Source organism: Balaenoptera physalus, assembly GCF_965194825.1.
Source record: "Balaenoptera physalus genome assembly, chromosome: 8".
NCBI classification, from domain to species: domain Eukaryota; kingdom Metazoa; phylum Chordata; class Mammalia; order Artiodactyla; family Balaenopteridae; genus Balaenoptera; species Balaenoptera physalus.
The window spans coordinates 88,213,384-88,240,759 of record NC_138887.1 but is presented as its reverse complement, the minus strand read 5'-3'; the positions used below and the strand labels follow the sequence as shown (position 1 = coordinate 88,240,759).

Sequence of the window (27,376 nt, the reverse complement as noted above, 5' to 3'; positions counted from 1 at the left end):
ATGTGTTGATTAAGGACACAGACTTTTGAGGCTTTTCTTCAAGTTCCAGCTATACCTCTTATACAAACCCAGTTTTTAAATCTGTAAAATAGGCATATATAATGCCTCTCTTTTTTAATTGTAGAAGATTAAAGGAGTGTGTCTGGTAAATTATAAGTGCTCAATAAGTGTTAGTTGTGATTGTTATCATTTAACTGTGCTTCATTTGATCAGCCTATTTTCATTTGCATGTCAGCTAAAACCAACATCGTTCTTGTCTGATAAGCAGGATCAGAGCACCCTAGGTTGTAATCAAGGGCTGCAGACAGGAGAGTAGAGTGAGCATGTCACAGAGCCATCATCCTGGGCAGTCATTCTCCAGGGATTGTTTCTGTCTGCATGGGGGCGATACTTCGGCTCTTGTGATGGGTAATATTCTTAGTGTTTTCAGGCAAAGTTAGGCTGCATTAATTTTAGAACTGACCCACTTACATATTTTTAAACTTTGGGCTACGGCAGCTGAACAGCTAAGTTGGACAATTTACAAACTGTATTATGGCTTATATGGGGCAGGCCACTCTCAAAATAGGACCAACAGGCTCGGGAGTCCAAGTGAGTGGTTCTTGACCAATTCAAAATATCAATTAAATACTTAGCCCTTAGTTGTCTGCTGGAAATCTAACACTTTGGAAGAGGAAGTAAAGAAAACATGCTATAGGCTGTCTGAGGAATAAAAAACAAAAACAAAAAACATCAAATCTAGAATGTCACAGAATTGTTATCAAATAAATATAAATTTGGGCAAGTTTCAATTACACTGAACTATATTCACTTGCCAAATTTTGATTTTAAAATTTGAATTAACTTTGTAAACCTGCAGGCTCTTCAAGTGTACAGGGAATGATATGACAGATTGTCAATGTGAAAATAGTACTATTTCTTCAAAGAGCTGAGACTTATATAGAAAGTTTTATCCATTTTTCTTAGAAGATATATTACAAAACACATAACCATACAAACTTTACATGTCTAATATCACAAAGGAATACTATATTTAGAAGGAAATTTAAAGATATTTGAATTTTGTCTCATCAATCAAACTAAAGAATAAACTTACCTCATATGCTAGGATTTATTTAATGGCAAATAGTTTCTCCTGTCAACATTCTATTAGGATCTGATTTTCTAAGGCTATTAAAAATAATAGGTAAATCAATAATAATTTAGTGAACTTCTTTCCACTTCAACATTCTTCACATAAAATGAATAAGAACATTCCATTTGACCACTTATTGAAAGAGGAATAAAATCATAATCTATTGACATAGAATCAATGTCTCCTGTTTGCCTTGGCCTTGCTATTTTATCTAAAGCAAGGAGATAATACCTTGTGAAAATATTTTGGTTTAAGTACATGCACTTTTAAATTAATTGGTAAGCCTTTCTAGTCAACTAAAGAAAGTCATAAAAGGGACACTTTAATGATGCCAACATTTTGCTAATAGTGAATACTGTTGTCAAAATTCCTGAAGTTCTCAGTGTTTATCAATGGCATTGGATTAATATCTGATTATGGATCACATTTTGATAGTATGTTACTATACTAGTAACAGCTGTACATAGTTCTTCTAATACAGGGAAAGAACAAATTGCTTCAAAGACATGTTCATAGTTATTGGAATTTATTGATAGGTATTATCTATATCGTGTGAGAAACACTTCCAAAATACTTACCAATATAGACTAAAACCATTAATCACTAATGATTGATGGAGCAGATTGCTTAAAAGCATTTTTCAGTGACAATACAAAAAGTCTACAATTAATAAATGGAAGTATAAATGCCATTCAAATTTAAAATTACTGACAAAGTAATACAAACCCTTCTGCATGTGGTGGCTGTTTTCATTCTTAATGGAGAAATCATGGGATAATAATTCACTTCTTCATTAAAATATCAGTACACCACAACTTTTACCTCCTTTAGAAAAATAACTTTGAAAACTAAAATCACATTGGTTCTCAACTTTGTGTTTTTATTACTGTTAAAAAGGAAAAGTGCTATATTACTTGGAAGCCTGAGGAAAATTTTAATCTATACCAGCTGTAAAGTTGTGGATGATATTTTTATATATTTTTTAGGTAAATGAATTAAGTGTATAAAAGACAGAAAGATACCAAAGGACTCTAGAACATCAACATTCAGCTCTCCTCTGCCTTGAGCCCTGCCTTGTTTTTAGTCCCAAATCTGTTTTCAGTTCTTTCTTTGCTCTTAGGACGTATTTTGAACTCCATATGAAGACCTTACAGGGAGTCCAGGCATGGATCATGACTGCCACATGCTGGGCAAATAGAACCCACTGTAGTTATCTCTATTTTCCAACGGATGAAACTGAGATGCAGAAAGGTTAAGCCATTTGTGAGAAACCACATATAAGTAAGCATTCTTTGAGATAGAGATAGAAACCTTTAATCAAGAAGAGGTTAAAATGTCACGATTCCAAATCTGAAATAGATGGTCTGAAATGGCAGATTCTTAAGAGAGAATAATTAAAGGAGTTGACGCCTCATTGTCTTTAACGATATTCCTTGCTGTTCCATCAAACCATTGAACAGATAAGAGGTGAGCAATAAGTTTCAAGCTGATCTTTTGTGTCGCTAGATAATTTAGACAAAAGCTCACAGGGATGGTGTAGAAAGTAAATTCACCTGCCTGGCCTCCAAACTCCTCAACTTTCAGTAGAGGGTGAATGAGTGACACCTGGACACATAGAGTAGACTAAAATGACTCTAGATTTTTATTTCTTTTTTGGTATTTGCAGTGTCAGGCCACAGACCATGTATGCTGATTGTAGTAATTTGAATCTTGGAAACCGAGATTGCTATGCCACTTCTGAATTTTAGACTGGGCAAATGAACTTTATTCATATTCTATTTTCACTTCACCTATGCTCAGAAGACTTAACCTATAGTTATATAAGATGGTTAATCCTTATTCTTTGCTGCAGTAATTATAATTTCTGGTGTTTAAGGATGGAAAAAAATATTGCCTTCCAAGTAAGCTAGGACATTTTTTTTTTTTACCCTTCATGTCTGGGAAAGTTCTGGATCAGAAATCTTGTAAACCTTCCCACCTCCAATTTAAGTTTTGATTAGTCTCCTGGGGAAAGGAAATAGGCCAGACCTAAATTTAAAACTTTTACAATCAGGTGGAAGTAGTGACGGTATGTATTTATCACATCTTCTCTAACGATTCTAATTCCTTAATATCAGTTTTTAATGGATCATTTCCCTCACATCTTTATATTTTATTTAAAACTATACTTGAAAATGATCTAATGTTAGTCTGCTTGTCCATGTATTCATAACTCTGTTTTCTTTTCTACTCTATTGTTCTTTAAAGTTTCTTTTATCTTTTGTGAAGCCTATATAATACATGATGCAAATTTATCCCATAGGGCTTCTTATATAAATGAGTATGGTAAATAGCTTCATATTACATTAACACATGCTTATTGTTCTTTTAAAAGGATTTCTTCAGAAAGATAAAAAGCACTGTCCTTTAGACTCCAGATAGGCAGTGAAGAAATTGCCTCCAAGTGGGGATAAGCAGAAAAATGATGGCATATCAGTGTTGTAGGAATCCTTTATCAATTGAGGAATCATCTTTGTACTTTCTCACTGCAATGGAATATGATAATTATCCCAGTGTGGTTTACTTCGATTAAGAGGATAGATACCACTTCCATTAAGGGGACTTGATTGATTCTCAGAGTTGCATTTTATAGACCATCCCTGTCTTAAGTATGGATACAATAAAAATATCTAGAAAAGAAGGGTTCAGCTGCTACTGATCTGGAGGACTCCTTCAGGAAAGGCACAGGGACACATTTCAAGCAGTCCTCTTAATTATTAAACAAGATCTGCTTAATGAGTTTGAGGGAAAGACCAGTGAATTGTGAGCCAGCTGATGAAGTGCTGGCTTTGCCTATGCTGCTAGTGCACTCATAATAGGAGGGGGGAAATTCCCTTCTTTCCTATAGACCTGCTTTTTTTCACAATAAAATGAAGCAGAGGATCAAAATGCTGTCTAGAATCCCTTCCAGCTTAAACATGTTCTAGTACACAAACATCTTCTAGTAAGGCTGTGTATCTGGAGCTGTGGGAGACATGATATCATACAAATGCTTTTCCAGCCCTTCAATAGCTAGCTCTCACTTCATCATATATGAAAATGATGGAGATGAACTGAAATTTTGAGCCAATCCTATAATACTATGCAAGTAATGGAAAAGAGCTCATAATGTCTGATCTGAGCCTAGTGACAACTATGATACTATCTTCATGGTCTGTTTCTTGGATATGCAGATTTCCTAATAAGAATAAAACACCATTCACCACAGCAATCCAGTGTGCTTCAACCTGATGCATATTTGATGTAGGCAACTTACCTAAATAACATGTGGAAAGCTATGCACTAACATTTTAAAAATTAAAAGAAAGTCACAGGCTGATAAACTTTTAAGGAAGTAAAAGCATGAACTCTAATCATTGCATACAAAAATATTTGTCTAATTCACAATGGAGAAGTTATTTAAGTTACATTTTCTGTGATAAATTGTGGTGCCCTTGAAGGCAAGGGCATGTTCTTATTCACCCTTTCACAAGGTTAGAGTATCAATAAATATTTACTGACGTGAATCTTATAAAATGGAAGTTCTGGGGGTCAATCAATAGTGCCTGTCCCAGCACATACATGTACACACACAATGAACAAATTGGTAAAATTCAATATACAAGTTTAAGCACATTGCCATAAATTTCATGGGGCATAGAGTCAGAATCAGAAAATTAAAAAGGACCTTGGAGATCAAATAATTGTTTTATGATAGTGAAATTTTGTTTTAATGAGAGAACATGACGAGGAATCACATTCTCTTTCTGTGGGAGCTGGGGATGAGAAAGAATTTATATTTATCCTTTCTGAGGGAATTATCAAATTGAAATAAGTTTAAATTCCAGAAGCGTAAAAAGGGTAGTATCAGAGCCTTCCCATCCCCACCTCTTTATACTTTAGGCCTGTAGGACGTTCTTGTGTTCTGTTAGGCTATTTTGGTGTGGTTTGGGAGTATAGGTGGGTGTTTTTCAGATGGGCTGATGGGATTTGGGGGTGGAGATAGGAAGATTGGGACTTAACATCTTCAATGAAACAAGATACAATAATTAGGACTCTTCTTCTATGGTTGTTCAAGTGCAAACTAAGCACTACAAGTTACTGTCTTTAAACGAAAGTTACACAGACAGAAACAGAATAAAATGTTATAAAATTGATAATATCTAATGCATACTGTGCTTTAAAAATGTAATATTTTTACACGAGTTTAAGGCAATAAACTACCTTATTTTTAATTTCCTGTACGTTATTGCTAACTGAACACCTGCTATGTGCTAGGCACTGTGCTTGACCTTTAAAAAAAATCACCTCATTCAACATTCATAACAGTATAGTTATCATCTTTGTTTTACATATGTAAAGAAAATGAGAATCTTTAGAAAAGTTAAATACTTGCCCAAGGTCACATGACTGGTAATACATGAACCATAGTTTGAACAGAACTTTCCAGACTCTAATGCTCTTTTCATAATATGCTGCTCTCTCCCCAGTGGATTTCAGCTGAATTGAATTTATTGTAAAGCGGTGAGCAGATAAAAAGTACTAGCTCTGGGACTAATGCCATCCTTTTACTAACTAGCTGTGATGGGGTCAAGATATGCCGTGTACCTGCCCTTTAATATCTACATCTCTAAAAAAGAAGGGTTTTAGCTAAAGTTCTTTATTGCTCTAGAAATATGTTCTATTTAATTTTTTTCAAAAACTTTCTTGCTGGAGACCATCTAAAAAACATGGAAATAGCTTTAAAGTCTTTTCTTTTTATCAGAACAATCTCATAGATCATCGTTACTAGTTTACTGGAAGTTTGTACTTGTATGGGTGAGGAAATTTGGAAATATTGCACCTATAAATCTATAGAGAATATAGATGTTAGAAAATTATATCCTACCTAGGAATGCTTGTTGTAACAAAGCTGAGTGCTATAACTAATACGAAAGCTGGATGCTATAGCAGATGAAAGAAGCTGACAAGAATAATATTATTTACATTTAGGTTCATAAAATCAATTACACTAATACACATTGAGGGAGAACTGGTATATTTAAAAGACAGAAAAATTAACTTCCCTTTCTGTTACGATGCCATATCTTGTGGCAGACTAATTATCCTGCCAAGACCAATGAGAAAGAAAGAAAAATGGTTATCAGACATGGATTTTAAAATCGTTGTGAAAATAGTGCGAGAAAATAGGGCAAGATGGAGAATTTCACCAGAGAATTGTATCTTTAAAAATTGAGACAGGGTTTCCCTGGTGGCGCAGTGGTTGAGAATCTGCCTGCTAATGCAGGGGACACGGGTTCAAGCCCTGGTCTGGGAGGATCCCACATGCCGCGGAGCAACTGGGCCCGTGAGCCACAACTACTGAGCCTGCGCGTCTGGAGCCTGTGCTCCGCAACAGGAGAGGCCGCGATAGTGAGAGGCCCGCGCACCGCGATGAAGAGTGGCCCCCGCTTGCCGCAACTAGAGAAAGCCCTCGCACAGAAACGAAGACCCAACACAGCCAAAAATAAATAAATAAATTTTAAAAATTGAGACATAATTCACATATCTTAAAATTCACTCTTTAAAATACACAGTTTAGCGAGTTTTTAGTATTTTCACAGATATGTGCAACATCAGTACTATGTAATATTTTCATCACTGCAAAAAGAAACCCAGTACCCATGAGCGGTAACTTCCCATTCCCCTTACCCTCAGCCTCTGACAACCACTAATCTACTTTCTCTCTCAACGGATTTGCCTATTCTGGACATTTCGTATAAATGGAATTATGCAATATGTGGCCTTTTCTGTCTGGCTTCTTTCACTTAGCATAATGTTTTCAAGGTTCATCCATGTTGTAACATGAACTTCATTATTTTCTATTGCTGAATGGCATTTCATTGTATATACCACAGTTTCATTGTATATACCACATTTCATTGATACACCGCAGTTTGTTTATCCATTCATCTGCTGATGAACATTTGGGTTTTTTTTTTTTTTTCACTTTTGGGCTATCATGTATGAGTTTTTGTGTACGTAGATGTTTTCATTTCTCTTGGGCATATACCTAGGAGTGAAATTGCTGGTTCATATGGCAACTCATATTTAACCATGTGAGAAACTGCCAAGCTATTTTCCAAAATGGCTATAGCATTTTACATTCTAGCATTTTACTAGAAATGCATGAGACTCCGTATTTCTCCAAATCCTCAACCACACTTGTTACTGTCTGCTTTCTGATTATAGCCATGCTTGTGGGTATGAAGTGGAATCACATCGTGGTTTTGATCCATATTTCCTTAATTACTAAGGAGGTTGAGCATATTTTCATGTGCTTATTGGCCATTCATAAATCTTCTTTGGATAAATGCCTATTCAAATCCTTTGCCCATTTTTGAATGGGGTTATTTGTCTTTTTATTGTTGAGCTGTAAGGGCTCTTTATATATTTTGCATATGAGATCTTTATCATATATTATTTGCAAATATTTTTCTCTCATTCTGTAGGTAGTCTTTGCATTTTCTTGATAGTGTCTTTTGGACACAAAAGTCTTTAATTTTGATGAAGTCCAATTTATTTTTTTCTTTTATCATTTATGCTTTTGGTATCATGTCTAAGAAACTATTGTCTAACCCAAGCTCATAAATATTTATGCCTATGCTTTTGTGTAAAAGTTTTCTAGTATAAGCTCTTAAAATGTAAGTATTTTTGAATTAATTTTTGTTTATTTGGAGGTGGGGTCCAACTTAATTCTTCTGCATGTGGATATCCAGTTTAACCAAGGTTAAATTTCATACTTGATGGTGAAATATTGTAATCTTTACCATATAGATGAGACTTACACAAGGATGCTAGTTACAGCCACTACTATTGAACATTGTACTAGATTTTTCTTTTTGCTAGTGCAATAAATCAAGAAAGTAAAGCAACAGATAAAAATATAAGAAACTAAGAAATAAACTTCCAGTATTCACAGATGATGTGACATTGTATACATAAAACACAAAATAAACTAAATAAACTACTACAATTAATAAATGAATTTAGTGAGGTCACTAGCTACAAGGTCAGCTTACCAAAGTCAACTGCATTTCTATATACCAACAAAAGGGAAAATAGAAAATAGAAATGGAAAAATAGAAAATTAAATGTTTAGAATGACAGTATATACACTAGCACAGCAAATTAAATACCAAGAAATGAATCTAATGATACATGTGAAAGGACTCCTCACTGAAAACTATAAAGTATTATTAAGAGAAATTTTAAAAGAGCTAAAAACATAGGCCATACAATGTTTACAGTTTGGAAAACTCAGTATTGTAAAAGTGTCATTTTTCTTCAAATTCTCTTCAAGTAATCTATAGGCTCAATGCATTCCAAATAAAATCCTAGCAGAATTTTTTGTAGAAATTAACAAACTGATTCTAAGGTTTAAATGGAGTTGCAAAGGGTCAAGAAAATTTTGAAAAAGAACAAGTTTGGATTCACTTTAGAGAATATGAAGACATTATGAAGCTACAATAATTAAAATGTGATATCAGTACAAAAATAGTAAGATAGAACAGTTTTCTTTTTTTTAAAGATTTATTTGTTATTTATTTATTTATTTAATTTATTCTTGGCTGCATCAGGTCTTAGTTGCGGCACTCAGGATCTTCGTTGAGGTATACGGGCTCTTTTCTGCGGCGTGCGGGCTTCTCTCTAGTTGTGGCATGTGGGTTTTCTCTTTCTGGTTGTGGTGCACAGGCTCCAGGGCACATGGGCTCTGTAGTTGTAGCGCGTGGGGTCCAGAGGCAGTGGGCTCTGTAGTTTGTGACACACGGGCTCTAGTTGAGGCACGTGAGCTCAGTAGTTGTGGTGCACGGGCTTAGTTGCCCCACGGCATATGGGATCTTAGTTCTCTGACCAGGGAAGGAACCCGCGTCCCCTGCATTGGAAGGTGGATTCCTTACCACTGGACCACCAGGGAAGTCCCTAGAACAATTTTCTAGATCAGAGAGTATAGAAACAGACTCTCACACATATGGTCGCTAATTTTATTACAAAAGTGACACCATGGTGTAGGGAGAAAGAACAATCTTTTCCATAAGTTATGCTGCACACACTGGATATTTTATATGCAACAAAAATAAATCTTGATTCTCCTACCTCATATTGTATCCATAAATCAATTCCAGAAGGACTGTGGATTTAAATGTGAAAGGTAAATCATAAAGAATTCACCTCAAGGATTAGCAAATGAATTCTACTTAAAATAAATTCCATGTATCAAAAGACACACTTAAGAGTGAAAAGACAGGTCACATAACGGGAGAAATAATACACATATAGACATGCACACATGTATTTATGACAAAAAACATATTAATATCTATCTATTGATCGATCGATTTATCTGACTTGAACAGTCACTTCACAAAAGAAGACATCCAAATGTTCAAAAAATGAAAAGATGCTTTACTTCATTAGACATCAGGGAACAACAGTAAGATACCATTTTATAACTACCGGAGTGACAAAGAAAACTGTTGACAATATCAAGGGCTTGCAAGGACTTCAAGTAACTCAAACCCTCATACATTGCTGTTGGGAGTGTATATTTGTCCCACTGCTTTGATAAACTGCTTGGTAGTAGCTATTAAAGGTAAATGTACACATACCTTAAGATCCAGCAAATGCACTCCTGGGTATATACCTAACAGGGATGCATACACCTGTGCACCAAATGACATATACAAGAATGTTTACAGGATAACTGTCTTTAGTGGTTCATCTATTAACAAACCCATGTCTTTCAACAGTAGAATGAATAATAAGTTATGATCTATTCATAAAATAGAAGAGTATACAACAGAGAGAATGGATGAATCTCAAACATATAATATTAAGCAAAAGACACTAGGCCAAAGAGTTTGATTCTAGAAAAATTAAGGTTAAAAACAAGAAAAACTCATCAGTGGTGATTGGAAGTCAAGATAGTGGTTACCTTTAGAGGCAGCTATTGGGAGTAAGTATGAGATGGATTTCTTGCTGGAGTTGGTAATCAATTTTTCAAACTAGTTGGTTAAATGGCTAAGATCACTCTAGGAAAAATTCAGTGGGCTGTACACTAATGATTTGTGAAGTTTTAGAATAAATGTAGTACTTTTTAAAGTTTTGCTTCAGTTGACACAAATTTTTATGAAGACTTTGGTTAAGGCAGTAAGTTCTTATGAAGATATCAAATCCTGCTTCTGAGACAAAAATAAAAATAAAACACAAAAACTAATATAAATTAAACTGTAGCACAAAATAATAGAACTTTTATTAATTTTTTAAAGTAGAATGTGATGCCGCATGAAGCAGTGAGTTTGTTATCACTGGATTTATACAAGGTAAAGATAGAAGCATTCCTATTAAATAATCTTAAAATGGAGTCTTTAAAGGGTGGACTTTGGATAAAATGATTTCCAAGGAGCTTTTCAACTCTAAGACAAAATAATGTCAACCTTACAATGAACAAACACAACCTCCCAAGTGGGTCATACCAAACAATTTGCCAAACACCGTTCATCAGTGAGCAAATCATTTAAATTATCAAGCTGATTCCACTTAAAAGAAAATATATTTCTCACTTCCTTATGTTTGACAACTTTTAGTTACATAATTTAAAATATATATATATTAAAATACATATATATATATTATTAAACTACTGAGTTAAGCAATATATTAGCTTATGCCTAGATATTTTTATATTCTTAACAAAAACCTAAAATAATCTAGTGACAGTTGACTGCTCTATTGGTGAAAGATGTTTTGCCATGGGAAAATTTAGAATGATGCTAACTATATCTATTCACTGTACCAGGACTGCCTTATGAAAAATTAAGCAAGTTCTATTTATTGCTCACCTAAATAGTCAGATTAGATATGCATAATGTGTGTATGTGCAACACCATCGTGTATTTTTCATACTACATAGCAAAGAGGTTTTTATAATGGATACTGATTCAGTTTGGGCTGAACTTTAGGTGCATGAAAGGCAGAGACTGGCACATATTCTACTTTTAATTCACAGGACCAACTCCTCCTGGTTGTCAAATAATTATTTACAGATATCAATAATTCTTAAATTTTTTGGTTCAGGACCTGGAATAAAAATTGTGTATGGTCAACACAGTAAAATGTAGACATGAATAAATTTAAAATATAATTTTAGAGACTTTTCAGACCCTTAGTTTTCTACCCACATATCTGGCAGTGTCCTGTACACGTATATCACAGGTCCTGGCCTGGTTAACTAAAATAATGTATAGTTGACACAAACACTGACAATGTTGCTGGCTTTGTTATAATATTAAACACTATTAGGCATCCTACCCTGCATGGTAAATTCAGTTTGAGATTCTTTAAGTTGTTGTGGAAGCATTAAGTATTTATCATCACCCAAAATTGTGCCAAGCATTGAATAAAGCATTTACCTGTCTTTGAAATTTTGAGAGAAATCCACAGTTAATGCTGAATTTTTGCCTATATTAACCAACTCAAATGACATAAGACATAAAAAAGTAAGTCACATATATTACAATACTACCCTGTAAGTAGACTGGAAAAAAATGTAGTTACCTACATGCTTACTTATGTAGGCTCCCATAGTAAAATCCCAGAAACTCTTAATTTCCTTCCATGCCCTATGTTGTTTCATTCTATCTTAAACAATTTATTGAATTCAACGACTACAAGGAAGGACTAGTATGAAGTGGAGAAGAAGGCAAAAGGCTTCTAGTGGTCTGAACCTATGGTGACTCAGTGGAAAGAAAATATATACCTCTAAAATAGTGTAGTAGAAAATGAATCTGAAACAACTAATGCAATTCTTTCTTCTGCTTTTATCTGGATGTGCACATAATAAAACGTCACCAACCACATGCACTGGTATTTACATTCTGTTTACTTCGGGAAATATCCAGCCTGAACAAAGAATAGAGTACTCTGCTTAACAAATTATTTTGGCAGATGGAGAATTGCCACATATTCCACATATGAATAATTATTTTTAATAATTTAGAAGTTACTTCAGGATCTTACATTATAAACATTGATTTTTACTATATTGCAGAAGTACAGAAATAGCAATAAAAGGTATACTTGAATTCCAGGAAGATGATGGCTTATGCTGAAGTCATTCATTCTGCCTACCACTCATCCACCCATCCATCCAGCTATCCATCTCTCTTTCTAACCATCCATGCATACACCCACTCATCCGTTTTACATAATATGGGATATATGGAAATACAGTGGTACACAAAATGGATAATTTTCCTCATGAAACTGTCATGAAGAAAAATGTAAGAAAAATACACAATGACTATACTAGATGATTGGATTTTTAAAAATTTAGTGAGATATAACTGACATATAACATTGTTCAAGTTTAAGGTGCACATGTTGATTTGATAAATTTATATTTTGCAATATGATTACCACCATAGCGTTAGCTAACACTTATATCATGTCACATAATTTAGATGATGAGGTTTCAAGTGATCTTTTTCCTTGTAAATTTTAACCACCATAATTGTATATTTTTTATTGCTTCATAAGCTTTCCATTCATTAACTATTTGATCCTTGTAACAACCCTTGGAGGTAGGAACTATTAGTATTACTTATAGCACAGATGCAGAAATAAAAGCACAGAAAGGTAAATAATTACCTAAAGTCACTCAGCTAATAAACAGAAGCAGGATTTGAACATATGCAGTGCATCTCCATACACTGTGTTCTCAAATCCCACAGCTGTATTATCTCTCAAGAATGGAGGTATGTTAATATGATCAAAAATATTGCAATGTTAGCATCAGCAAGAATAACAATAATGATATACACAATTTTTATTGTTTATATAGACTTGTCACTGTTGACAACTGCTTATACACAAGTTCTAGCTTAATCTTTACAACAACCCAATGACTTAAGCATTATTGTGCTCCATTCATAGAATGAAAAATGAGGCACAGAGTAGTTAAACATCCTGCCCCAAAGCAAAAAGCTTATAAGAAAAACAGCAGGCATTTGAACCAGGTCTGTTTGACTCCAAAACTTACTCTTAACCACTTTATTAAACTTCCACCATTAAATATGTTTAATGAAATAAACATTTGTGTCTGAAAAATATGACAAATGTGTCAGAGTGAATCTAGATAAACATTATCTAAAATTTAACTACTAGAATTTATAACTTTAAGTATTAGGTTAATATTTAAAATAATTTTTTGATAATTCACATTAACATAATTAGGGGAAAAAAACCCTTGAATTTGCTTTTCTTAATTGTGTAAAGCAGCAATTCTAGGCTAGGGCTATCTATATCATACCAAGGGATATTGAGCTCTCAGGTGGACTCCTAAGTATTTCTTAGCTGATTCCCTCATCTACAGGAAAAATGTGGGGTGAAAATTGAGCAGAGCAGTTTCGGTTAACATTCCAACACTAGAGTACCTGAAAAAATAGTCAATAAAATTAACAAAGTAAATAGCAGCCACAAGAATCAGTATTTTGTAGCATGTGGAGTCTGAACTTCTTTAAAAAAAGGGATAGATCGGTCCTGGCTGCAGATAAAAGAATTTAAAAACCTGACTACGAGACAAGAGTCCAATTCTAACACAATATACGTCTAACACAATAAAGAGAAGAATATTGTAAACCAATTCCCCAAATTTTCCAATCAATGACTAAGGATGTTAGGGCAAGAAAGTGAGCTATATTATGATGAAGGGTATCTATTGTTGCCTATCTCTCCACTAGATGCTAGGCTATTGAGAAAAGATTGCATATTTTATATTTAACTTTGTAGCCTTAGGTTCTAGCACAGTATGTGGCACAGAGAAGGAAGTCAGTGTATGTTTGCTTCACATACAAATGGCAACTTTCAAAATAAAAGGCTCAAGGGTTTGCAGATTCCCAAGTTTTGAGGAGATCTTAAATACATATCTGGGCATTTATACAAAGCAGGTAAATAATTTCCAATGTCATACAATTTCCTAGTGATAAACGTGACTCCAGAATTCAGGCCTACTTACTCCTAGTGCAATGTGCTTAGCTGTACTTTTTAATATCAAAACACATACACTGTGAGCATGCTTTTTATGGGTCAATCAACAATTTACTAAGATATTATCAGATGGTATCTGTCTTTCAGAAGTTTACAGTATGCTTTCCTTCTAAGGTTAATGCTGAAATCACCCACAACCCAAGGTAAGAATCCAGTTGACCACTTAGATTTCAATTTTCTCATAAGTAAAATGAAGGGGGTAGCCCTGATGCTTGCTTGCTAACTGTCCTTAAAACTCTAGATTTCTAAAACTACTCTATACTTATATGCCTTTATTTTGATCAAAGGAGATTACAGCACATTATACAATCCATATAAAATAAGCACTTGGTGCTTGAGTATGTTTTAGTTTTTCTTTTACAAATTAAGCTAAAGAATCTAGATGCTGCCTTTGGTGGCAAACCCTTCTGCTATAACATGATCAATTAACTATACTGAATTATTCACCTCTCCATGGAATAAATGACAGATCCCTTTAAAAATTTACCTTCATCTGGCAAAGTTTTCATTTTCTGCTGACTTATCTGGGTATGCTTTATTGGTAGATGTGAACATTTTCAAAGGATTTTTTTTCCAATGACTGGGATCTGATGAACAAATCTGCATCTCAAGCTATGTTTGAAGTAGGACCCTTTAACAGTCCTTTAAAATAATAAATATCAATATTAGTTCTAAAGAGATCATATAATTCATTTTTATAACTGAGACCAGTAATTCCCAAATAGGAGTATAGCAAAGTCTCTGAGGGAGCAAGAGAAAACAGTGTAAGATATTATATTTACCAAAGGAGCATAGGTTAAAAAAGGTTGAGAGACTCTGCCACAAATAAAAATTATCTGGACACCTCTGGAGATATTTCAACAAATGGAAAAAAGAAAGTTCACAAAAGTTAATTGATTAAAAAAATAAACTAGATCTAGAACAAACGAATTTTAATGACTATTTTTCAAAGAATGATTAATTTGTTAATTACGAATTGGTGTATGGATGGTATAATATGGAGAATACAGGACTGAAAGCACGAGAGAGCTGAGTTCAAGTCCCAGCTCTGTTATCAAATGATGGGGTCCTTCATTGCTCTGGATTTCAGTTTCCTTATGTGAAAATGAAGGGACTAGACTAGATGATTGCTAAATGCCTTAAAGTTCTGATACTCTGAAACTCAACTAAATTTTTATGTCATTTTTTTGGTAAAAGTGTCTTATAGCCTCTGTATAAAAAAAAGCATGTGGTACTTGAGGTATGATAGCTACATCTCTTTCGAACTAGAACCTAAGTCCTGGACCCTATGGGGATCATGCCTTGTAACCAGTCTGTATACCAGAATCACCTGCGGGGCATCCTCAGCCTGGAAGCTCACATTCAGTAGACCTGATAGTGCACCTGAGCCTGTGGAGTCTGAACATCTCACTCAGTGATTTTTACTATGTATCTCTTGTTAAGAATCACTGTTCCAGGTTCTCTTTTGACAAAATTTTCTTGAGTTTAGGTTGCAGACAAAGACATGCTAACAAGGGAAACAAATGCAACGTTATAATTAATCTCAAAAATATCATTTCTTTCTTAGTCATCCATGGATAAGCTCAATATTTCTTATGTGGCTTCCACTGGATCAGAGCTTAAAGATCTTAGATATTTGAACATTTTTGCTAGAATAATAAAAGATCAGGTAATAGAAACTCAGTTGGCATTGAGATGGAATATGTATGAAGAAAGAGCAACATATACATATGCTTAAATATAGCACATAAGCACATAAAGATAAGTAAATACAAAATCTTAATCTCCAATATCTTTTGTTTGCTCTTCCAAACCCACTCACCACTTTTTTCACCCTTTTCCACCCTGCTCTCTGCTCTGGGAGACTGACCTGAATGAACTGTAATAGAACCCATAGCCTCTGGCCAACGGGTAGCCCAGGCAGGATAGTGTAGGAAAGGAGAAGAGTGAATTCAGTGTATTTTTGCCCATGGATCACTCCTGGCAAGGTCATCTTCAGCTGGCTGTGTCCCTTGACCAAAGATCACTGATCCCCTTCAGGCCGGTATATAGTTTATGGCACTCTGTGCTTTCAAGTTTTGATGATTGCCCCCTTTCCTCTTCCCTGAGGAATGTAACAGCTCTGATGCGATTGGCACCAGTTTACTGCACTAACCCTTGTGGCTTTTCTGCATATACACGTTATAAATAGACCCTTGTAAATAAGCCCTCCTGGGATTATCTTATTTTGAGCATGACATCTACTTCTTATTTACAGGGATCCTGACTGAAAGAGCCTTTTATGTTAAAGGTAACGTTGAGAATGTTTGATTAATACAAAGGAAGTGGAATGTGTGGAAACTTGAGCTGCCGTTTGGTAAATGAACAAATAAATAAATTTTTTAAAAAGTCATAACTCTGATAAAACCGGTATACCTAAGGTATTGAGGAAGAGTGTGGTAAAAGTCACGTTAAAATTGAGGTAGTAGTGAGTATGAGAAAATGAGATATTGGTCTGATCTATGATATGGAAAAAAAGCAAGGAGATGTGAATTTTAACTGATACAAACACCAAGTCACAAGGCTGAAACTGGTAGTTTCTTTACATGCCCCAGAGACACTCGATCTGTGCTACTGCATTCATCTGGGGGCAGCTCATTAACAGAATAATATAGGCAAGCTGGAAGGAGTTCACAGAGGAGCAACAAAACGATAAGAAGTGCCAAAGGACTGACATGTGAGAAGAGACTGAAAAGATGAAATCACTCTTCTTTAGCTAAGTGGTGACTAAGGCGGAACATGTCAACCGTCTACAATTACGCAAAGGTTATACACTCCAAAAGATAGGCAGTGATTATTACAAATCAAGGGAGTATTGCTCTGTGGGAAGAGAAATTAAGAACAGGAAAGTTAAGCTCAAATACAGGACCATTTTCTAATGTAGAGCTATTTTATGTCTTGTAAAGCTAAATGTTATATACTATATAGCCTTTAAAAAAAGACAAAAATGAAGCAAATTATAAACCATTACTTAATATTGTATAGGTAGATTCTCTATGTCTGTCTGTCTATCTATCTATCTGATCTATCAGTGTATCTTAAAATCAACCTTTCACAAACATACATAGAAATAAAAATAATGATTGCTTCTATTACTATAAGTTTTGTGCTAAACATTTTATCAAGCATCTCATTTAATTGTTAACATTGCATTTTAGCAATCAGGGAAACTTAGGGTAAGAAAATTTGAGCAACGTTCTGAAGGTCACCCAGCTAGTAAGTGTCACAGCCAGTGTACAAACCAAGGGGTCTTTATCTCCATGTCTCTGCTTATAATCCCTGGATGTACTACTTTAGTACATTATTATATCTGCAAATTTTCATTATTCTATTGTTTATATGACTGTATGGATTATTTACAAATTCTATGGAGTATTTTGTTATGAATTTCCTTGACTAGCTAATGACATATTTTAGGTACCTTGGAATATGGCTACTCATGGCTCATGGTCATTACATTTGCAAGGGATAGTCATTTCCACAGCCATTTTCCATTCTTGAACAATCCATGTGGTCATCACCCATTCTAGCTATGTGGTAAAGCCTAAATAATTTTATTCCCTTATCCTAGACACTATTTATTTTTAATTTCAAAAATAATTTCTTGATCCACTATTGTATGCAATTCAAATTATTCAGTAAGTTATAATGTATTTATAAAGCTGTAATTTTAAAGAAATTATGCTATTGAGTTCTCTTTTTAAAAAAAATAATCACCTCTCATACTTATTAATTTGAGTTGAAGATATATTGAAAGAAAACCTTTCTCATGGCTAATATTTCAAACAGTACAGAGACCATAAACTGAAATGAATGAGTCCTTTTCCCTTAGAACCTTCAACCTCTGTGGTTAGAGATAACCACTGCTAATAGTTTCTTTTGTGTCTTTCCAGAAATTTTCTATGCACATATTTGTGCACACTTTCTTTTCTTCACTTAGCCATTTATTTTGGTTGCCTTTCCATATCAACACATAAAGTGGTACTGTATCCTTTGTAATGACTATAAAACATTCTATTGAATGGGTGTAACATTATTTGTCCATTTCCCTGTTGATGGATATTTAGATAGCTTCTAGAATTTTAAAAATAATCCAATCCTATTATGAACATATATCTATATTTATCTTTGCATACTTATCCCTACTGATAGGGCAAATTCATAGCTGGAGCATTTTCTGGGTCAAAGCATATGTATGTTTAAATTTTTTAAGGTTTTTCCCAATTGCCAATTCCAAAGTGGGTTTTACATTAATACAAAAAAATATAAGAGTCTAAACAGGCTGCTCACACTTTAAAAGTCACATAGAACCCCAACATGTCATGGTGTTAACTTCTGCTCTGTGGGCATAAAATGGCAATTTGCCAAAGATGAACATTTTATTCTACATAAATATTTTACTCCTGGGCCAGGTTTACCATTGCCCACTTATATTTTCAAGTTAATAAAACATTACTTGTCTGTATTTTTCCATGGCTTAATTGAAAGAAACAATAATGTTTAAAATAACAGATTTGACTAATTATTTGTTCTAGTCCTTGGCTTAGGCTATTTCTTCCACCTGGAAAATCTACCTCATTCCAACCCTGCATGTATATATTCTACCTACCCTTCATGGTTTATTTCAAATGATACCTTCTCCATCTAAATCATGTTTCTTTCCTCAGAACTCCCAGCACCTCTATTTAACCCTTTAGAGTTCACATTATATATAAGTCCATGATAAATGGTAGCTATCATTATTACTAGACACTGGATCTTTCCAGTTCTATAAATGTTCTCATTCTCTCCTGTCTTCCTTTGCCTGCTCCAATGGATGGATTTAGCTCAAACTACGTATTTAGTATTGTGATACTAATTTTATTGTCTTTTAAAATAAATGGTTCAAGTTTTCATTTTTAATATCAACTGGTTAAAATAATATTTTTATTCTAAAGTTTCAGATTGTTGAATCCAGCAGAAAATGATTTAAGATGTCTCTTTGGAACTCATAAACATATTCAACTTTAAAAACTGAGAGTTGAACCTGAAACATGCTGGTGAGAGTAACAAGGATGCTATCATATTAAAGGCCTTTGGAGGCAAGCGAGCATAGTTTACACGCCATCGGACCTATTTATAGAGCTGACTCCTTTCTGCAATGTCAACTGTAACCTTATACTTATTTTAAGCCTCAGTGTCTCAAGTATCAGCCTCTACTAGTTGTACAGTTCTCTCTTATTTGATATCAGAGAGCCCAATGGAGCCTTCTGAAGAACCTAGTCAGATTAGCAAAGATAACCATTTAGAAGTTCCTAATTTATCTGATTCTCTTTCTGAAGATGAAGAAGTTAAAGCTACCTTCAGACCTGGTTTTTCCCCTCAACCTAGCAGACGAGGTTCTGATTCATCTGAAGACATTTACCTGGACACTCCACCTTCAGGTGCAAGAAGAGTTTCATTTGCTGACAACTTTGGGTTCAATCTTGTGTCTGTTAAAGAATTTGATTCCTGGGAATTTCCGAGTGGTTCAACTGATTTTGACTTAATGAAGGACATTTTCCACACAGAAGAATATGTTTTATCTCCACTATTTGACTTGCCTTCTTCAAAAGAAGACCTTATGCAACAACTTCGAGTACAGAAAGCGATACTGGAATCAACTGAGTATCTTCCTGGATCTACAAGTATGAAGGGCATTATTCGAGTTTTGAATATTTCTTTTGAGAAGTTAGTATATGTGAGAATGTCCTTAGATGACTGGCAGACATATTATGACATATTAGCAGAATATATCCCAAATTCATGTGATGGTGAAACTGACCAATTCTCCTTTAAGATTTCATTGGTTCCCCCTTATCAAAAAGATGGCAGTAAAGTTGAGTTTTGTATACGTTATGAAACTTCTGTTGGTACATTTTGGTCAAATAATAATGGCACAAATTATATACTGGTTTGTCAAAAGAAAGAACAAGAGCTGGAGCCTGGAAAACTACAGGAAGAAGTTCCTAACAGACAAATAAAAGGCTGTTTAAAGGTAAAATCAAGGTGAGGATATATCTTACATTCCTTACTTTTTTATAATCTTAAGGTTATTTAAGGTCATTATTTCACTGGTTGTAAGAAATAGCCATTCTGTTTAAAAATATATTTTTGTTATGTATAAATCAATGGTGCTAGGCTTTAATAAGGTCAGTGCTATTCAAATAAAAGCACTGTGTTATCGCTCCTCCAAATGTAAGGAAAATATGGGTATAGTGTAACAGATGGCAGGGGGACTGCAATGTGTATATTGCCTACCTAGCGAGTTATAAATTGCTTAAATTCAAACCACGGAATCTAGATTCTTAACATATAAAACTATTTATTTTGTCATTTAATGTATATTTATTTTCAGTGGTTTTCAAATACTTTTGCCGTACTTCAAAACATTTCTGATTAACATAAAACTGTATTTCCATATGTATCTAGTGCTCAGAAATTCATAGACTTCCCCTCAAAGCTGTAACGAACTTTTTAACGACTGATTGAGTCATGCAGGGATGTTTGTAGTGATACATATTAAGTTAAATCGGAAGAGCTATGACTTTAATTATAAGCTAAGAGAAAGACAGAAGTGTATGAGTGATGCATGAATTACACATAAAAATTTATAATTATAACCAAATGTAACATTATAGAACAGAAAGTAGTATAATTTAGTAAAAGTAAATGGAGCAGAATAAAAAAATGACCCAAATAGAAATAAGGATATTAGCTTTATAGATTAGAGATTTGGGATATGACCCCTCATTAGTAACCTTGCTCTCCTGTTAATGTAAAAAATAAAGAAAACTGAGGATTCAATTCTCTCTCTTGTAGAGTTGGCTAATTTCCATGACAGTAGGTGAGTAGATAAAACATCCAAGAGGAGATAGATGTCTCCTGCTCCTCAGAGTGTCCCAAGGGAAAAATCCACATTGCTCTACCAGCCACAGGCAAATGTTTGATTATCCTCTGGATGGTCCACCATAACTGTCACTAGACCCAAGGATTCTAGTAACTGCACCAGAAATAGTGTAAGATGATGAAAAGGGAACTGTATTAAGAATCAAGACACCCAGATTCTAAGTGGAATTAAATAAAAACATAAAGAATTACATTGGGAAGTTTTTAACCTCTTATGCTTTAATGCCTTGATCTCTTATACGGCAATAAATAATAACTACTAAATGTGTTATTCTAATGCATTAATGAACTAAATATAATGTAGGTGAAGCAATTCAATCATATAAAATATTTCTGTTTTCATTATCCTTTAAAGTCATCTGAAAGATTGGTTTATCTGACTTTGTGAGATATGCTACATTTCTTAGTCCAAACAAAAGTTTCTCAGGTTTTCACTGATGCTATTGAGAGATAATATAATCATAATCTCTACCTGCTAAAGTAATAGTTTATTAGTTTATGAAATTACTCAGCAACATGTTAGCTATATAGATAAAATAAGTTCTTTTAATAAACTAATTTATATACATAAATATACACATATTAAATACCTTACAAATAAGATCATCATCTGTGAATATCTAATATACATGCTGCAAGTTGCCCTATATATTAGAGAAAAGTGAAACTTAAAAAAGGCATAGCCTTATTGTCAAAGACCTCATAAAAGAAGCAGCGTTTAACTCTGGATTTTTCTGCAAGTTAAGAAAAGCAGCTTTAAAATTACAAGCATTACATGCTGAACTATGGTAAAGATAGAGGATTCCTTTGAGAGAGCAAACTTGACTTGATAGCAAGAACAAAAAAGGATAACTGCTAGGCCTAATCTATCCCAGTCATGATATTATTGAAACTTCTCCTAGTCTAAGATATGTATAACTGGATATATATCAATACCCACATTTGTATTCAGAACAGTAACCATTGGATTCATAGCCGACACCATTCAAGTTTTAATATTGCTTTGGGGAAAAACTTGAGAAGAGCTAAACCACAAAATGGTCTAAAGGCCTGTAAAGTTTCCTAATGAGTTATAAAAATGGAAAAAATCTCTCTCCTTCAAAACCACAAATACATTTTCTGTACTTCTATAACTTAAAAATGACCAACATAATTCAAACCACATTTTGAAAAAAAGCATTTGCCTCTGGAGGAGGCCTTTTGTGCTGAATTTCAGTCCAACATGAATTTTTACATCTGATTTATATACCACTCAAAATGGAGTGTATAAAGGAAATCCTGACAGATCCTTAGAACAGCATGTGCCATAACAGAATATTTATACAGCTTTTCCATGATATAATTTATATGCAGTGGGGTTTCAAATATTCCTAAAACTCACACAAGAGAGCATTATCAAATTTCTAAATGAATATTGCAGTTGGATTTCATTGTGAAGAATTTGGTTAGGGAAAAACAGCACACCTTATTAGTGTTCTTTTACAAAATGTGTACTTGGCTAAAGCAAAAATGGACTAATACTTATTTGATCAAAAAAGTTATAGCTTCTAAAATATCTTCCTCCCTTCAAAAGTTACAGAATCTAAATGGGTCTGTTTTGAGCATTTCCACACTTCCTATGTAACTTAATTTGGAGGTCATTTCTTTGAGAAGATAAATGCAGAAGAGAAATGTATGTGAATTTTTACTTCATACATGCAAGTAGATTAATAATAGTATGTAACAAAAGTCAGAGTTAAACTGAAAATAAGTCTGTCTTAATGTAGAGAGTAACAACTAACTTGAATTCCTCTTGATACCAAAGTTAAATTCCAAATTCCTCTTGATACCAAAGTTAAAGTTGAATTCCTCTTGATACCAAAGTTAATTTGCTATCAGGGTCTCTTTCTCTCTAGAAGAAATTGTATCTTCTAAAAGTGTCAATAATCCCTTCTAATTAAGTACAGAATGAATTGTGGGAACACATTGAGTGAGGTAGGATTTCTGTTATGTTTTCTCTATGGAGATTTTTTTCAGGTCAGAGTTTGCAAACCTCCACATCGATGTGGTTGTCTGTTTTCTTTGATTCTTATTAATCTATCCACTTTGGACAGAAAGAAATATCTAGAGGGAGAGGGAAACAGAGTTTGTAACTCATAGGCATATGACTGAGAGTGACCCAAAGGTATTTAATTGCACTGAAAGGCATGCATCATGAAATACTTGGTAAGTGTCACCACATATGTGGCACTGGTGTATGTGTTAGCAAACAAACTAAGCAGATTTCTGATCTACATCTCAGGGGCATTATTTCAAAATAAATGACCGAAAGAATTAAATGACATTGATATAAATAATATTAAATGTACATAGATAAATAAACTAAAAATAGCATGCATAAGTAGTATAACTTCAAATTTAAAATTTGGGGCTTCAGAGTTAAACATATCTGGGTTTGAGTCCAAGCTGCACCACATGCTAGCTGTGTGACCTTATGCAAGTTAAACTTGGTACCCCTTCTGTTAATTGTGAATAACAATAGTACTATCTCATAGACATTGTTAGAGATTTCCTTAAAATAATACATTCAAGTTTTGGCATAGTGTCTGGACATAGTAAGTTATCAGTAAATAATAACTCCTGTAAAAAGACAAGACTAACTCTAGCTTTAGGTGGATCTGAAAAACCCTAGAAAAGCCCAAACTGCCCAAAAGTTCCTTTCCTCTTTCCTTTCACGGGTTCTAAATTTTTAACTTTAGAGAGCCATTTCTTTGTCTTTTGCAGGATTTTAATCAACAAGGGAAACTCATTGAATTCTAAATTTTCTTGAGATGTAGTCACCTGATATCTAGAACATCTTAAAGTTGGAAGAGATCTTAATGACTATTAAAATTTCCATGTTTAATAGATGAAAAAATGGAGGACCAGATCAAAAGGGTTAAAAAAGGCATTGATTATGGCATTCAACAGACACACATATTAATCCGAGTTAATATACACTTAACTATGTGGCCATGGACATACTACTTTACGTCTCAAAGCCTCAGTTTATTCATCTGTAAATAGGGGTAATAGTGCCTGCCCAATGTTGTGATGATTAGGCTAAAATAAAATGAGATTATATTTTAAAAACTTCTAGTTAAAAAAAAAAAAAAAAAAAAAACTTCTAGTAAAGTGTTGGGCACATATAAAGTAGTCATTAAAACCCAAATATAATTGCCGTCATTATTATCAAATTGTGTTCAGCTAACTAATTTCTTGGTTCTTGGACTTGTGTTTTTTCTCCTGACATCATAGTCTTCCTTGTTCAGGTTTCAAAATTCATTCCACAGGTGTTTATTAAGGGCCTGTGTGTTAGGTACTGTGTTGTTAGGCATAATGCTGGAAACATGATCCCGTGAAGACCAGAGGCCCCGAGGGAACAGGCCTCACAGGAACTGAGAGCCGAGGGGGTGGGGGGGAAAGAACACTAAAACAAAGCTCAGATTCTTTAGGTATACCAGGCAAGCCATGGATGAAAAAGAACTACTTACATTTCAGGTTTTCTCGGATCTGTGATCTATAACTGATCTTGTGTTCTGGACAGCGGACTGACCTTTTCAGAATCTCTTTTTTCCTCCCAACAGCTGCTAAATGTTTCTAACCATTGGGTACACAGACTGACTTCATATGGTTTTGTATTTTGTTAAGTGAAACCAATTTATTATTTTAAGTAATGAAATGGCATGATATAGGTGTTGGATGGTATTTATAACTTGGCCAAGTGAATGCAAATAAATTCCCAAAAGATTTCAATGCCAAAGGAAAAAAACTGATCAGTCTTCAATTTTTGTCCTTGAGGAACAGAACCAGGTACATTCAAAAATGGGAAAGAGAGAGATACTTTCTAAAGCATGACTTTAAGATTAGAGAGAGTTTATCTTTCAGGGTGGGAAAATCATTAAAATGAAGCCAAGAAAAGCATTGGAAAATGGTGCCTAAGATACGGTCATGTTGCATGTTCCAGTCAGAGCTTTAGGATTGTGAGACTTCCTTAATTTACACTTACAGTATAACCTGGGTTCCTGGAAGTAGTGCAAAGAAGTGTCAATAGCCCCATGAGGCCTTTAGGACTTAATGTATTCCATAACTAACCTGTTTTGAGTGCACGCTAATTGTGGAAGCCAGGTCTGTTTAAGGGAGGGACCTCTGGCAGGGCCATATGGAAACCCAGAACACAGCTGCACAGGACCCGTCAGGAGGACTGTTTGGAAGTTGCCAGCTGGTTGACAGCAAGGAACCAACTAGTTTAGAGTTTCCTTGGAGATCTACCAGGGCTTTGTGGCTTCCTGGTCTTGTGGGAAATCCATACCCCTATAAGCCTAGACTTTCCCTAGAGTAGTTTTGAATCTTTTCTGAGAGAAGAGGAAGAAGAGGGTCTCACCACTCAGGGTTTCTCTCAAGCCCTAGCTGAAGGGAATCACTGTGGATGCCAGGCCTCACCTGGGTCTGCTGGGATCTCTACGAGCCTAACTTCCCACCTGAAGCTCATCTGCAGCCTGTAAAAATGGAACAGGGCCCAAGAACTCTGAGCCAATAAAGCTCCAGGCAAAAGATGATTGTGAAGTGGGACACAAGATTTTCACCTTCTTCCAGTTCTGCTCACTGTGACTCTTGTCCTTGTTCCAAGGTTTTACCCCAGCACCCCAACAGGAACAGTAGAAGAGAAGTAACCTCAGGGGCAGTCACCTGAGGTGGGCCTGATTGTCCACTGCGTTGTCAGACTTAAAAGATCATAAATATATAAGTGTGTGTGTGTGTGTTTATACGTGTATGCACACATTTATATAATACACACACGCATGAAAATTCCTTTCCTTAAATGCAGACCTCTAGGCTGGCAGGGACTATCTCTGTCTTACACCCAATTAAGGTCAGCTGCACAAATGGGCTTTGAGTTTGGATTGAGAGAGTGGAAATGGATAATTTTAGAGCAGGGAGCACTATGGGGTACAAGGCAGATTTGCATACAGAGTTTTGGTAGGGGCTCCACAGAAGCAGGAGGACCCTGGGGGTCTGGAGTGTGTGTGTGTATTTGGGAGGGAAGGAGGATTCCAAAAACAACAAGGTATATTGGAAACAGCATGGGCTTTCAAGTAGGGCAGATTTGGGCTTTCATTCTAACTAATTAGCAGCTGTACGAACTTGGATAAATTACGCTTTGTATCCATTTTATTCAGGTATAAAATAGGGATAATAATCTCCACTTGGAAGAGTTGCTCTGACAAATACATTAGCTAACATATATAAACATCTATCCCAGTTGCTGACACTTTGTAGATACTCAAAATGGCATTGGTGATAAATTCCATATTTTAAAATCTTGTACATGGCTAGTCCTATGCCCAAGATTAATGGAGAGATGATTTTTCCCCTCAGTATCATTCCTGCTGCCTGGGTCCAGGTTAGTATAAATACACAGTTTCAAAATTATGGGTTCAATAAGCTTTTGGGCACTAACCAGGGAAGCTAATATTTTATGGCATTGCTACTATGGGGAAAAATGATTCCCAAATTCCAGCAACTTCTGGGTTACAAAAGAATTTTGGAACATTGACTGGATTTTTTAGGTATTTTTTTATAGAAGTACAACATGTTTTTTCTTAAGGTAGTTCTTCTTAAGATGGTTCTTTTGGACTAAAAAACTGAGTTGGCTATACAGAGTTTCACCTTATCATCCCTGTATACATACGAATAGAAAATGAAATTGAATTTTTTTATTATATCTTTATTGGAGTATAACTGCTTTACAATGTTGTGTTAGTTTCTGCTGTACAACAAAGTGAATCAGCTATAAGTATACATATATCCCCATATCCCCTCCCTCTTGAGCCTCCCTCCCACCCTCCATATCCCACCCCTCTAGGTCGTCACCAAGCATTGAGCTGATCTCCCTGTGCTATGCAGCAACTTCCCACTAGCCATCCATTTTACATTTGGTAGTGCATGTATGTCAATGCTACGCTCTTACTTCGTCTCAGCTTCCTCTTCCCCTTCTGTGTCCTCAAGTCTGTTCTCTATGTCTGTGTCTTTATTCCTGCCCTGCCACTAGGTTCATCAGTACTGTTTTTTATAGATTCCATATATGTGTGTTAGCATATGGTATTTGTTTTTCTCTTTCTGACTTACTTCACTCTGTATGACAGACTCTAG

General features: G+C 34.8%; 1 protein-coding gene and 1 long non-coding RNA gene across 2 annotated transcripts in view; one reads left to right on the top strand and one right to left on the bottom strand.

Moving 5' to 3' along the window:
- LOC309665762 overlaps positions 1 to 27,376 on the bottom strand; it is a 104,622-nt gene that overhangs the window by 16,973 nt on the left and 60,273 nt on the right. The window lies entirely within an intron of this gene.
- The window catches only part of PPP1R3A (protein phosphatase 1 regulatory subunit 3A), a 64,663-nt gene continuing 38,720 nt past the window's right edge, over positions 1,434 to 27,376 (top strand). The window contains exon 1 of the mRNA XM_082472281.1: positions 1,434 to 20,305. Coding sequence (XP_082328407.1) covers positions 19,518 to 20,305 — 788 coding nt within the window. The 5' untranslated portion in view covers positions 1,434 to 19,517. The remainder of the gene's footprint in view (positions 20,306 to 27,376) is intronic.